The sequence below is a fragment of the Lampetra fluviatilis genome, chromosome 72, assembly GCF_964198595.1.
Source record: "Lampetra fluviatilis chromosome 72, kcLamFluv1.1, whole genome shotgun sequence".
NCBI lineage: Eukaryota > Metazoa > Chordata > Hyperoartia > Petromyzontiformes > Petromyzontidae > Lampetra > Lampetra fluviatilis.
The window spans coordinates 4,482,219-4,497,291 of record NC_136346.1 but is presented as its reverse complement, the minus strand read 5'-3'; the positions used below and the strand labels follow the sequence as shown (position 1 = coordinate 4,497,291).

The 15,073-nt window shown below is 53.8% G+C and overlaps 1 protein-coding gene across 1 annotated transcript in view; it reads left to right on the top strand.

Annotated features, from left to right (window-relative positions):
• The window catches only part of LOC144953179 (uncharacterized), a 44,573-nt gene that overhangs the window by 20,998 nt on the left and 8,502 nt on the right, over positions 1-15,073 (top strand). Inside the window, exon 4 of the mRNA XM_078883738.1 lies at positions 12,348-12,464. Coding sequence (XP_078739864.1) covers positions 12,348-12,464 — 117 coding nt within the window. The remainder of the gene's footprint in view (positions 1-12,347; positions 12,465-15,073) is intronic.

Below are 15,073 nucleotides of genomic sequence, written 5' to 3'. Positions count from 1 at the left end.
GCGGGAGGCTGAACGGGCGATGGATTTGTTGGTCATGACGGTGGAGGCCGCGCCCCCCTCCGACTCGAAGGGCGGGGAGCAGAGGGAGGCCGGGAAGAGGGAGGCCATGGAGGCCAGCGGCGACGCGCAGGTGAAGGCGGTGACCAAAGGGGTGAAACAGCCAGACCCAGCCTCGCCCAGCCCGTCGTCGCAAGGGAGCACGGTGAGCGTCGTCAGCGGCGGCGACCCAAAGGGACAGGCGGAAAGGCCGAAGAGCTGGCCTCCGATGCCCGAGATGGGGTGCTCTCCCGAATACCTCCTTGGTTTCCTGAAATGGTCGTATGGGAGACGAAACGTCCGCGTGCGGGACAGCTTCCCCAACAGGAGGAACTTTATGGGCACAGCCCGGCGTGTGATCCAGGACCCGGACACGTTCGGATATAGTCGCCAGGAGATCTTCCGGCTAAAGGCCTTGTTGATCAAGGTCAGAAAACAGCCACCATCCCCCCCCACCACCCCCTTCTCCCCCGAGGCGTTGAAGAGCGGGGGTGAGGAGGTGGGAGCGGAGGAGCTGCTCTGCTAGGCAAAGGGGTGTGAGGGCCCGGATGACGAGCACACCGGACACTGGCTGTGAGCGGTGATGACGTGGTGTGTGATGACGATGAGTGTTTATTGCCATAAAGGCAGATACACTGCATGCTTTGAAAAGCAAAAGCACACCGGACACTGACTGTGGGGCGGTGGCGATGTGGTGCGGAATGGAGTTTGTGCATTTATTGTTGCCATAAAGGCAGGTATACTGAATGAACCGGAATATTCCAGCGTAATTTGCGCTGGTGAAATAAACTTATAAAAGTCAAAAGTCTCTCCCCATCGCTCTCTCTCCCCATCTCTCTCTCTCCCCATCTCTCTCTCTCCCCATCGCTCTCTCTCCCCATCGCTCTCTCTCCCCATCTCTCTCTCTCCCCATCGCTCTCTCCCCATCTCTCTCTCCCCATCGCTCTCTCTCCCCATCTCTCTCTCTCCCCATCTCTCTCTCTCCCCATCTCTCTCTCTCCCCATCGCTCTCTCTCCCCATCTCTCTCTCTCCCCATCTCTCTCTCCCCATCTCTCTCTCCCCATCTCTCTCCCCATCGCTCTCTCTCCCCATCGCTCTCTCTCCCCATCTCTCTCTCTCCCCATCGCTCTCTCTCCCCATCTCTCTCTCTCCCCATCTCTCTCTCTCCCCATCTCTCTCTCTCCCCATCTCTCTCTCTCCCCATCTCTCTCTCTCCCCATCTCTCTCTCTCCCCATCTCTCTCTCCCCATCTCTCTCTCTCTCCATCTCTCTCTCTCCCCATCTCTCTCTCTCCCCATCTCTCTCTCTCCCCATCGCTCTCTCTCCCCATCTCTCTCTCTCCCCATCTCTCTCTCTCCCCATCTCTCTCTACCCATCGCTCTCTCTCCCCATCGCTCTCTCTCCCCATCTCTCTCTCTCCCCATCTCTCTCTCTCCCCATCTCTCTCTCTCCCCATCTCTCTCTCTCCCCATCTCTCTCTCTCCCCATCTCTCTCTCTCCCCATCTCTCTCTCTCCCCATCTCTCTCTCTCCCCATCTCTCTCTCTCCCCATCTCTCTCTCTCCCCATCTCTCTCTCCCCATCGCTCTCTCTCCCCATCTCTCTCTCTCCCCATCTCTCTCTCCCCATCTCTCTCTCTGCCACCGTAGGGTGCGGTCGCACCAACTGGTTGCTACTGCTCCTACACGTGTGCGGACGGAGGCCTGTGCTCAGGTGAATGCCTGAGCCCGGCCTAGAGTGAGAGTTTTTACGAAAATTATCTTCTATCATCATCCTTTTTTTAGAACCTTTCTACTCCTCTACCTTTCCCCTCTAGCGCTTATTTATTTTGGTTTCTTCATCGCAGCCTGGGATTACTGCTGCCATGTCCACCATGGAGCAATACCCCAGGCTGGAAAGCCTCGCAAAGAGCAATGGATTCATCTGGTGGTGACCGGCATCGTCATCGAAGACCAGCTTGTGCAGTGCACCCCGCTCGCAACGCCGGCCATCAGGGTGCTCCTCTCTGGAGCCCCCCCCCCCCCCCCCGTTCCTCAAAGGTACGATCCTAAAGAAAGACCTTGAGCGATTCGGAACAGTGGTTTCGAGCATAACAATGCTGCCACTGAAAACGAAGAATCCGAGATTGGCGCACGTAAAATCCCTGCAGCGCCAAGTATATATAATGCCTAAGGACGGCAAAACCGACCTAGACGTGACAATGAAATACACCATTGAGGGACACGCCTACACGGTGTTTGCCTCGTCGGCGATGCCACGATGCTACGGATGTGGCGGTGCGGGGCACACCCGCAGAAACTGCCCGAAAGAGAAAAAGCAGCAGCAGCAGCAGCAGCAGCAAAAGCCGCAGTAGCAGCAGCAGACATCGCAGCAGCAGCAGACATCGCAGCAACAACAGCAGCAGCAGCAGACATCGCAGCAGCAGCAGACATCGCAGCAGCAGCAGCAGCAGACATTGCAGCAGCAGCAGCAGACATCGCAGCAACAACAGCAGCAGCAGCAGCAGACATCGCAGCAGCAGCAGCAAACATCGCAGCAGCAGCAGACATCGCAGCAGCAGCAGCAGCAGCAAACATCACAGCAGCAGCAGACATCGCAGCAGCAGCAGCAGCAAACATCACAGCAGCAGCAGCAGCAAACATCACAGCAGCAGCAGCAAACATCACAGCAGCAGCTGCAGCAGCAAACATCACAGCAGCAACAGCAAACATCACAGCAGCAGTTGCAGCAGCAAACATCACAGCAGCAGCAGCAAACATCACAGCAGCAACAGCAAACATCACAGCAGCAGCTGCAGCAGCAAACATCACAGCAGCAGCAGCAAACATCACAGCAGCAACAGCAAACATCACAGCAGCAGCAACAGCAAACATCACAGCAGCAGCAACAGCAAACATCACAGCAGCAGCAGCAACAGCAAACATCACAGCAGCAGCAGCAACAGCAAACATCACAGCAGCAGCAGCAAACATCACAGCAGCAGCAGCAGCAAACATCACAGCAGCAGCAGCAACAGCAAAACATCACAGCAGCAGCAACAGCAAACATCACAGCAGCAGCAACAGCAAACATCACAGCAGCAGCAACAGCAAACATCACAGCAGCAGCAGCAACAGCAAACATCACAGCAGCAGCAGCAGCAGCAGCAAACATCACAGCAGCAGCAGCAGCAACAGCAAACATCACAGCAGCAGCAAACATCACAGCAGCAGCAGCAACCGCAAACATCACAGCAGCAGCAGCAACAGCAAAACATCACAGCAGCAGCAACAGCAAACATCACAGCAGCAGCAGCAGCAAACATCACAGCAGCAGCAGCAAACATCACAGCAGCAGCAGCAAACATCACAGCAGCAGCAGCAGCATACATCACAGCAGCAGCAGCAACAGCAAACATCGCAGCAGCAGCAGCAGCAAACATCGCAGCAGCAGCAGCAAACATCGCAGCAGCAGGAGCAACAGCAAACATCGCAACAGCAGCAGCAACAGCAAACATCACAGCAGCAGCAGCAAACATCACAGCAGCAGCAGCAACAAACATCACAGCAGCAGCAAACATCACAGCAGCAGCAAACATCACAGCAGCAGCAGCAAACATCGCAACAGCAGCAGCAACAGCAAACATCACAGCAGCAGCAGCAAACATCACAGCAGCAGCAGCAGCAAACATCACAGCAGCAGCAGCAGCAGCAGCAAACATCGCAGCAGCAGCAGCAAACATCGCAGCAGCAGCAGCAACAGCAAACATCGCAACAGCAGCAGCAACAGCAAACATCACAGCAGCAGCAGCAAACATCACAGCAGCAGCAGCAGCAAACATCACAGCAGCAGCAGCAACAGCAAACATCACAGCAGCAGCAACAGCAAACATCACAGCAGCAGCAGCAGCAGCAGCAAACATCACACCAGCAGCAGCAGCAAACATCACACCAGCAGCAAACATCACAGCAGCAGCAAACATCACAGCAGCAGCAGCAAACATCGCAGCAGCAGCAGCAACAGCAAACATTGCAGCAGCAGCAAACATCGCAGCAGCAGCAAACATCACAGCAGCAGCAAACATCACAGCAGCAGCAGCAACAGCAAACATCACAGCAGCAGCAGCAAACATCACAGCAGCAGCAGCAACAGCAAACATCACAGCAGCAGCAGCAAACATCACAGCAGCAGCAGCAACAGCAAACATCACAGCAGCAGCAGCAGCAAACATCACAGCAGCAGCAGCAGCAAACATCGCAGCAGCAGCAAACATCACAGCAGCAGCAAACATCACAGCAGCAGCAGCAACAGCAAACATCACAGCAGCAGCAGCAGCAAACATCACAGCAGCAGCAGCAACAGCAAACATCACAGCAGCAACAGCAAACATCACAGCAGCAGCAAACATCACAGCAGCAGCAGCAACAGCAAACATCACAGCAGCAGCAGACATCGCAGCAACAGCAGCAGCAAACATCACAGCAGCAGCAGCAAACATCGCAGCAGCAGCAGACATCGCAGCAGCAGCAACAGACATCGCAGCAGCAGCAGCAGCAGCAACAGACATTGCTGCAGCAGCAGCTGCAGCAGCAGCGGCAACAACAACAGCAGCAAACGCGCAGCAGCAGCAGCAACAACAGCAGGAGCAGCAGAGGCGGCAGCAGCAGCAGCGGGAACAGATGCCGCCGCCGCCGCAGCAGCGGTGCCAGCAGCAGCGGCAGCAGCATCAGCAGCATCAGCATCAGCAGCAGCAACATCAGCAGCTCCCTCCCTCCGGAGACGCCATGAGTTGCACTCAGGGGATGGACGACGATGATGGCGAAATAGGCTTCATATTTCGATTTAAAGCTTTCGTGACTGCAGGGATTCTTCTTCTTGGTTCTTTCGGTAAAGTCACGTAGAAGGGAAATAATAAAATAATAAAAATAAAACAATAAAATAATTCTCGATTTAAAGTTTTCGTGACTGCAGGGATTCATCTTCTTGGTTCTTTCGGTACAGTCACGTAGAAGGGAAGTAATAAAATAATAAAAATAAAACATAATAAAATAATTCTCACGACGTTTCGGCTACAACGCAAGCAGCCGTCTTCACCTGAAGACGTCTTCACCTGAAGACGTCTTCTACGTGATGACTTTACCGAAAGAACCAAGAAGGTGAGAGGAGCTACTCTAGCGTAGCAACAGAGCGGGAGTATGAACCCGACGAAATCCTCCTCTACCTCCGGGAGAACTTCAGAAAGTAGGGAGACTCGTCCCGAGTTATCCTTCCCCGATCTAGAAGGCTTCCTGAAGATAGCCTGCAAAATACGGCGTAAGCCGGAGAATTACGGTTTCACCAAGGCGGAAGTTTATCGGCTGAATGCACTGCAGCTAAGACTAAAAAAACTACACCTCTTTATGCAGGATTAGCATTTCACAAATAGCACTAATCGCATTCCTGCATTTCCCATAAATATGCTAAATTCCTCTTGATATGCAGATTTTGTTCTCAATGCACATTTCCCCCCCCCCTTCCAACCCAGCTTAAATAGACGCTCCAAGCGTGGTGGTGTTTTCTTTTAGACGCTGTCGCCTCGACAGACCTGTCTTCACCTGAGGACGGCTACTTGTGTTGTGGCCGAAACGTCGTGAGAATTATTTTATTATGTTTTATTTTTATTATTTTATTACTTCCCTTCTACGTGACTTTACCGAAAGAACCAAGAAGGTGAAACTACACCTCTCCCCTCAGGAGTGCGCTCCCCCCACGACGTCGACGTCACAAAGGAAAAATAAAGAAAACGATGACGACCTCTGGCATAAAAGTTTTGAGCCTCAACTGTAACGGGGCTAGAGACGATGAGAGATGGCACCGCGTTCGCTCTCTCCTAGAAGAAAACAGAGTGGACATAATACTGCTGCAAGAGACGCATTTCGACGCCACCCTCTGCAGCCAACGGCAGCATCTCATGAACGCCCCTTCCTTCTTTAGTCACGGGGACGAAAATCGGGCAGGGGTTGCAATTTTATTTGGACGAGGATTCGCCCCAGAAAGAATCACTTTTAAAGAAATTCAAAAAGCACACCTGTAGATTTCGTGTACAACGACCTGAAGTTCAGGTGCCTAAACGTTTACGCACCGTGCAAGAGCAAGGAGAGGAAAGCTTTCTTCATCAACGCACTACACAGCACGTTGGAAACAAGCAAAGCCGACGGGGTCGTGGCGGTCGTCGTGGGGGGGGGGACTGGAATTGCACCCTTGACCCGGCACTCGACCGCAACTGCCTTGAGCCGCAACCTGAGTCGGCACGACCGCTTGCAAGCACGTTGCAACATCTCAGATTCATTCTAGATTTGAAGCTTTCGTGACTGCAAGGATTCATATTCTTAGGTTTTTTTCGGTAAAGTCACGTAGGTACAACATTAAAATTAATAAAAGTAAAATAAAATAAAAATCACGACGTTTCGGAGGCAACACAAGCTTCCGTCTTCAGGTGGAACCGTCACAGCCACGACAGCTGTATCAAGTAAATGAGAGATTGCAGGAGCTACCACTCCGTATATATAATGGTTGGAGAGGGGAAGGGCCAAGTGCACGGCACACTCCTTATTAATATGGTAAGGTGAGGCCCAAGACCAAGAATAGACTGCACAACAAAAGGCCGTGCCTCTCCATAACAAGGGCTTTCGTGACTGCAGTCTATTCTTGGTCTTGGGCCTCACCTTACCATATTAATAAGGAGTGTGCCGTACTTGGCCCTTCCCCTCTTCAACCATTATATAAACGGAGTGGTAGCTCCTGCAATCTCTCATTTACTTGATACAGCTGTCGTGGCTGTGACGGTTCCACCTGAAGACGGAAGCTTGTGTTGCCTCCGAAACGTCGTGATTTTTATTTTATTTTACTTTTATTAATTTTAATGTTTTACCTACGTGACTTTACCGAAAACACCTAAGAATATGAATCTCAGATTCACAGACGCATGGAGGCTGCAGCACCCAACCCAGCGACAATACACATGGTGCCGCGGAAGCCCCCAAGGCAGGATAAGCCTTGCCAGGCTGGATCGTATATACGTCAACGACGAAAACATAAACCTGCTTGGGGACTGCGGAATAAAACCGACGGGCCTCTCCGACCACCACCTGATCACGGCGCTGCTGCGGCTGGACGTAGCGCAACTTGAGGAAAAGGATTTCAAAACAGCCTTCATGACCTGTTGGCAACACTGGGGAAAAACTGAAGACACCTCCGGTCCCAGCTCACAATGGTGGGAAGCCATCAAAGCACAAGTTAGAGCCCTCTCCATGCAACTCGCGGGCCAACGCGCCGCCGTTCTCCAGGCGCTGCGGCGCCTGGAGAACGAACTACTACAGCTCGAGGCAGAAATAGGGTCAGGCGGAGGAGCGCAAGAAAACGAGAGCCGGTCGTCACTGCTGCTTGAAAAACGGCAGCTGTTTAGGGCCATCACCGACCAACAAGCGGACAACTCTTTCGTCAAGAAAAGGATGCAACACCTCGCAGAGACAGACTCGCCCTCCAAATACTTTTTTCAATTCAATAACAACAACAAAAGCAACAACCCTCCCTCAAGCAACAAGAATAACATTTCAAGTCTGATGACTGAGCAGGGCACAATAACGACTGCCGAAGAGCAGATCAGAGAGACTGCCACACGCTTCTACTCACAACTGCTCCAAGGCGGAAACGCACAAGAAGAAGCGGCCGAAAAACTCTTAGACGGAAGCCCCACCCTGGAGGAGAAGGACCGAGAAAAACTAGAATGTCCCATCACCCTGGGAGAGCTGCGTGTTGCGATGGCACGGCTACCCAGAGGAAAATCCCCAGGGATTGATGAGCTCTCCCATTAGAGTTTTACGCAACCTTCTGGGACGTACTCGGCCCCTGTCTGCTAAAGGTACTGACAGAGAGTCTACAGAAGGGAGAACTGCCGTTCAGCTGCAGGAGGGCAGTAATAACGCTGCTGCCCAAGAAGGGAGATCTCTGGAGAATAGAAAATTGGCGGCCAGTGTCCCTTCTGTGTACGGACTATAAAATATTCGCCAAGGCAATAGCGAACCGCTTGAAGACCGTAGCGGGTCACATTATACAGCAAGAGCAAACCTACTGTATCCCCGGCCGCTGCATTTATAACAATATAAGCACAGTCCGGAACATCATATCTTTAGCAGAAATACAGAACATAAACTCGGGACTCTTACTCATGGATCAAGAGAAGGCCTACGATAGGGTAGACCACGCATACCTGGAGAAGCTCCTACTCTCCTTTGGGTTTGGACCGTTTTTTATAACGCAAATCAAACTCCTGTACACCGACATACATAGCACCGTAAAGATAAACCAACTCCTGGGTCGCCCCTTCCCGGTGACGAGAGGAGTAAGACAAGGATGCCCCCTCTCAGGGCTCCTATATGCACTGTCCTTAGAACCGCTCCTCAGAAAGTTGAAGAATACCCTGACCGGACTCGTGTTTCCGGGCCCCGACAAGGCAAGCGTGAAACTCTCTGCGTATGCCGACGACATTTGCGTAGTAATCAATAACCGTGAAGACGTCGTCGCGCTGCGCCGCGCAGTGACGGACTACGAGAATGCCACCGGCGCGAAGGTGAACTGGCAAAAGTGTACAGCGCTGCGAGTTGGGCCACAAACCACCACGCAACCCGTACCCCTCCCGGGCGGAGTTCAGTGGCGGGACGACGGGATTTCGTGCCCCGGAGTATATCTGGGCAAACCCCAGATAGTCGGAAAAAATTGGACGGAATTAATTGACAAGCTCGAAGCCAAATTTAAAGCCTGGGCACATCTCCTCGTGCAACTCCAGGATGGTTAATATCCAAAGCAAATAAGTCACTCAACTCCTTCGTCTGGGCAGGCAAACATTGGCTCAAACCCGGCGTCCTTCACCTGCCACCGCACGAAGGCGGACAAAGCCTAATAGACGTCGCCGCCAGAATTATGTGTTTTCGACTTCAGGCTGTGAAGACCATACTGTATGACCCGGAGGAAACACCGTGGAAATCGCTGGCCCTCACTCTGCTAAGACACGGGAGGGGGACAAATGGGATATGGGAAAGAGCTGTTCCTTATGGGCCTCGGCCTGGTTGACTGCAGTAGACTACCATCATACTACCGAAGCCTGGGAGAGGCGTGGCAAAGCCTAGGATGGGTCAGGGCAAGCCCATATTGCGGCATGAACGCTTTTCTGACGGAGCCCCTGGTTTTTAATAACCTCTTCGAAGAGCTGAAACAAAAAAAGACGGTGGCCCTTCGATTTGCCACAGCCGGCATAAGAACAGTTGGCGATTTGGTGGAAAGCCACAACGGCCACCGAAAGTGGAAGAACGCGGCTGACATAAGCCACGCCGCGGGCCTCCGCACAATGCTGGCCGGGGAGAAGATATTGCGCGGAACACTCAGAACAGCGCAGACCCTGCAACTGCAAATACACACACTAGAGCAGGGGTCCTCAAACTTTTTAAACAGTGGGCCAGTGCTCGCCACCGCAGCCCAATCAGTGCCCACCAGCGCAGCCCAATCAGTGCCCACCAGCGCAGCCCAATTAGTGCTCACCAGCGCAGCCCAATTAGTGACCATGGGCCGGATAAATGTCCTCGGCGGGCCGCATGTGGCCCGCGGGCCGTAGTTTGAGGACCCCTGCACTAGAGGATACCGGCATCGCTCAACCCCCCCTTCCCGCTTTCCCAGAGCTGCATGTCGCCTGCGTCCAGGTCTCCGGGCGGTGTGACGCAGGCATGCTGCTTAAGCTTGAGGACTGCGGGAACGTAGCCCTCAAAGGCGCCTCCAAGGCAGCGATATATAGCTGCTGCTTAAAGACCCTGTACCGTCAAGCCCTCAAAAACCTGCCGTGTACGAAGTGGAAGGACTTCTTTCCCCCACTGATGGACGTCACCCCTCAGTGGGGATTATTATACAAGGCCCTAGTGGCGAAACGGAGCGGACACCTCCAATGGAGGCTGGCCCATTGGGCACTGCCTTCGGCGGCGTGGGTAAGGAAGATCGACCCAGAAGCGTCCGATTCGTGCGCCTTTTGTGGCCAAAGGGAGGATCTCGCACACCAATATGTAGAGTGCCAAAGACTAACACCACTCTTCAAGATGTTGGGAGCCATCTCTACCAAGCTAGAAGTGCCCTTCTTCAGGAGCAGCCTGGTATGTGGAACACCACGCAGGGTGGACAAGCGCCACAGCTTGGCCAACTTTGTCCTGGCGCAGGCTAAAATGGCCACATACAAAACAAGCAAAAAGAAACTACAAGGTGAAGCAACCGCAGGCGAGGGCTGCTCGGCAGTGGCCATGACGAGAGGTCTGCTGGCAGCGAGATTCAAGCTAGAGCACGAGTACTACGCCCAAGTGGGGGGCGAGTATGCCGTGTTCCAGGAAAAGTGGGGGGGGGGGGGGGGGGGGGGGCCGGCCAAGCCCTCTGCTTCAGCGAGCACGGCACCTTAACACTCACAATTTGCAATTTGACCCCCCCTCAGCAACGGGGCACGCCAACTAAACGCGTGACGAACCGACGGAAGGCGTCAAAAACGGTGCAGTGCGGCGCGCACGGTGGTCAGGAAGCGCGATGCGAGCAGCGACCCCGACGCCCCGAAGAAGGAGACCACGCACGCACGCACGACAGCTCGACGCGCCCGGCGACACGGCGCGGAAAGCAAAATAAAGGCGCAAGCGTGTGCAACGTCCTGACGGCCCCAAAAAGTGACCCGCGCGCGTCGATGCGCGACACGGCGGTGAAGACGCGAGACAGCACGGCACGTGAGAAGCGGCGCAGCGAGCGAGTGGCGGTGGTGGGCGGACCTTTTCATGTAGCACATTCTCGTTCGTCTCATCACTTGGCTAATACGAGTACAAAGACACAATGTTCATGGTAATTCATCTTTTAACAAAAAACTGTATGAAATCTTTATGCAATATATTGGGTGGCTATGTATCTGTGTGCTGTATTAGCTATTTGCTGTCCCGTCTCTTAGTTTGCGTGGTATAATTTATCCGAATGACCTACATTCTACCTTCCATAAAGTCTTGATGAGTTGTCACGATTCGATTCAAGAATCACTCGGTATTTTTTTTATCTCATTGATAAGTTGTGTCAGCTTAAAATGCGCCTTAAGCCTAATCATTGACATACAATTTGTATACGTTTTAAATCATTTTGTTTCGTGCATGACTCAATGAATGATGCATCATGAATCTAATGATTGGCTTCAATTGATGGATCATCGTGTGGTTACATGCCACCTAAATGCAATGTCAGAAACAGGCCTTAGCTGCCAAATTGGTTCACCTGGTTCGGCGTTGCACTGGTGACGCGTCGCGCGCGAGCGACGAAAGTGACACGCGGGCCAAGTTTCCTGTTTTTTCTCCTTTGTTTTCTTCGCGTCCTCGGTGGGCTCTGGCCGAACTATGTGGGAACAATGTCACGGTGGTCGGCGACCATGGGAACCCGGGAATGCAAAGTGGCTGTGGCACAATTGTTGCCACGGCAATAAAAACGCTTTAAAAGTCAAAAAAAAGTCTCTCCCCATATCTTTCTCTCCCTCCATCTCTCTCTCTCCCCATCTCTCTCTCTCCCCATCTCTCTCTCTCTCCATCTCACAAGCCCCTCTCTCTCTGTACCAGCGTGGACGGCACCTTCGTGGTGTTCACCTTCTGAAGCGCTCGCTCGTCACCGTGGCGTGCGTGATGACCACCACCACAACCACAACCACCACCACAATCACCACAACCACCACCACCATCACAACCACCACCACCACCACCACAACCACCACCACCACAACCACCACCACCACAATCACCACAACCACCATCACCACAACCACCACCACCTCCACCACCACCACCACTGCCACCTCCACCACCACCACTGCTTCCACCACCACCGCCACCACCACCACCGCCACCACCACAACCACAACCACCGCCACCTCCACCACCGCCTAAACACACCACCACCACCACCACAACCACCCCCACCACCACCACCACCACAATCACCACAACCACCACCACCACCACAACCACCACCACCACAATCACCACAATCACCACAACTACAACCACCACCACGTGACTTAGCTTTCGTGTTGTGCACGCTGCATTTAGCGCCACAGCGCGTCTATTTGTATCGTTTGTTTTTATTTGTGTTGCTGGTGACTTTGTGTGTTTCATATCGGAATCGCCTCCAACGCTGTTGCTGCTGGCGGCAATAAAAGTTGTTTAAAAGTCAAAAGTCTCCCTCCATCTCTCTCCATCTCTCTGTCTCTATCTCTCTCTGTCTGTGTCTCTCTGTGTGCATGCATGCAGGATCATCGCACGTCAAACAAGAGGATGACCTGGCCTATGAGATCTGGCAGAGGAGTCGGCTTAAATACGAGGATGGTGATGGGGGTGATGATGATGATGATGGGGGTGGTGGTTCCGGTGAGTTTGACTCCATTTACAAACCTGTCCCGTGCCTTTGATGGTGGTGGTGATGGTGGTGATGGTAATGGTAGTGGTGATGGTGGTGGTAACGGTGGTGGTGATGGTGGTGGTGATGATGGTGATGGTGATGGTGGTGGTGATGGTGGTGACGGTGGTAACGGTGGTGGTGATGGTGGTGGTGGTGACGGTGGAGATGGTGGTGGAGATGGTGGTGGTGATGGTGGTGGTAACGGTGGTGGTGGTGGTGGTGATGATGGTTTTGGTGACGGTGGTGATGGTGGTGGTGACGGTGGAGATAGTGATGGTGGTGGTAACGATGGTGGTGGTGGTGATGGTGGTGGTGATGGTGGTGATGGTGGTGGTAACGGTGGTGGTGGTGGTGATGGTGGTGGTGACGGTGGAGATGGTGGTGGTGATGGTGGTGGTAACGATGGTGGTGGTGGTGATGGTGGTGATGGTGGTGACGCTGGTGATGGTGGTGGTGATGGTGGTCATTGTGGTGGTGATGGTGGTGTCTGTGACGGTGGTGGTTACCGGACGGTAACTCTGTGGTGTCTGTGAGGGGTCGGGTTGGAAGGCCGATTCCCATCGGCTGTTCCCGGCATGACGCTCGTAGTCAACACAGCGGCAAACGTTGGAGCCCTTGACTAGTGCCAGGGGGGTCCGGTAACAAGAGGTCGCAACCGGGTACCCGATACCCGTACCCTACCCGATACCCGGCTACCCGTACCCGGCCGGGAACGGGTACGGGTAGGCCGTGAGTCACCGGTGAGTCACCGTTTGTCACTCATTTCCCAACGTCTTGTCTCTTCTCACAATTCAAGTTCCTAGAATCAACCCACCCGCGCCTGCAACATGGCTTCATCCCAGAGGTCGCAATCAGGTACCCAATACCCGTACCCTACCCGATACCCGTACCCGATACCCGTACCCCATCCGATACCTGGATACCCGTACCCGGCCGGGTACGGGTACCCATTTGCGACCCTGGTGCGGCCGGGTACGGGTACGGGTAAGGAATCAAAACCCGTTTGCGACCTCTGCCGGTAACCCCTCCACCTTCAATTCAAGTTTCCGCAAAACCAAATGAAACGGAGCTCGTGACGAAGGACCCGGGGGGGGGACGGGGGGGGGGACTGTTGTCTATGACCTCTCCTGACCAAACCCCATTTGGCGGAGAGGTCAAGAGCCACTACGTGTGGCCACGTGGAATCTCGGAACGGTCGCTGCGGAGAAGAGGCGGCCCGCTGCTCCGTCAGGAGCTGGACCGGTACCGCCTGGATCTCTGTGACGTTCGGGAGGTCCGGTGGACCGGCTGTGGCTCCTGCCACCATGAGGGGTGGACAGTCCTCTAGTCGGGGCAGGAGGCTGCCAAACAACAAGGTGTGGCTATCTTCTTCTGAAGAAAAGAGTGAAGGGGGCGTGGGAGCGTGGCGGTGAGGTATGGGAAGCTGTAAGCCCCAGGCTACTGTGGGCAACGGGAGGAGAGGAGTGGTGGTCGTGGTTACTTATGCCCCCACCGAAGACGAACATCCGTGGAGGGCTGCAGGCAAGGCCGATGAGTCAGATTCTTTCTATGAACTCCTGTCACAGGTGCTGGCTAAAGTGGCCCCTCGGGACAGAGTCATCTTGTTGGGTGACTTCAATGCCCGAGTTGGTCATGATGCTGGCACCTGGTCTGGAGAGAATTGGAGGCATGGGCCAGATCAGCTCAATAACAACGGCAGGAGGCTGCTAGATTTTTGTGCAGCCCATGGGCTTGTAATTACCAACACGCACTTCCGGCATCGGCGCATCCACACAACATCATGGATGCATGCCGGGTCCAAGCAAGAACATCTGCTGGACTACATAGTGACTGACCAGCAGATGCGAGCCCATGTCCTTGACACCAGGACCTACCGTGGAGCTGATCTGACCTCTGACCATCGACTAGTCATCTGTAAGATGCGCCTGCCATTCTTCCACTCCGGTGGTGGGTGTACACCCAGGATCCCATTCCAACCAAAAGTGGCCTGGTCTCAGTTAGCTGATGATAGTTGCAAGCGAGAATTTCATCATTGCTTGCAGCTGGGGTTGGCATCGTCCCCCACTCCACCTGATGTCGAGGGTAAATGGGCGAGGTTTAAGACTGTGACTCATGCAGCTGCAATGGCTGCTTTGGGTACGCGGTCCAGACCTCCCCAGAAACCCTGGCTGATGGAGGAGGTGTTCAGGTTAATTGAGAAAAAGCGACAGGCCCACTCTCATCGCCTACAGCATCCCACGTCAGAGAATGAGGAGGTTTACCGCAGCCTTCGCTCGGAGGTTCGGAGGGCCGTAAGGCGCTGTAAGGATGGGTGGTGGTCGCGGGTTGCTGAGGAGATGGAGTCTGCCTCAGTGGCCCGCGATCACAAATCACTATTTAACTCCATCAAAAAAGTAACCTGCAGCGCCACACCTATTACCATCATTAGAGGAAAAAACGGTGATCCAATCTCCGACCCCCAGGAACAGGTTTGCAGATTTGCTGAGCATTTCTGTGAGGTCCTGGGGGAGGGAAAATCTCTCAGCCAGGAAAACATTATGGCACAAAGTGGGGATAACCCTGCTGAGGCTGCGGTGCC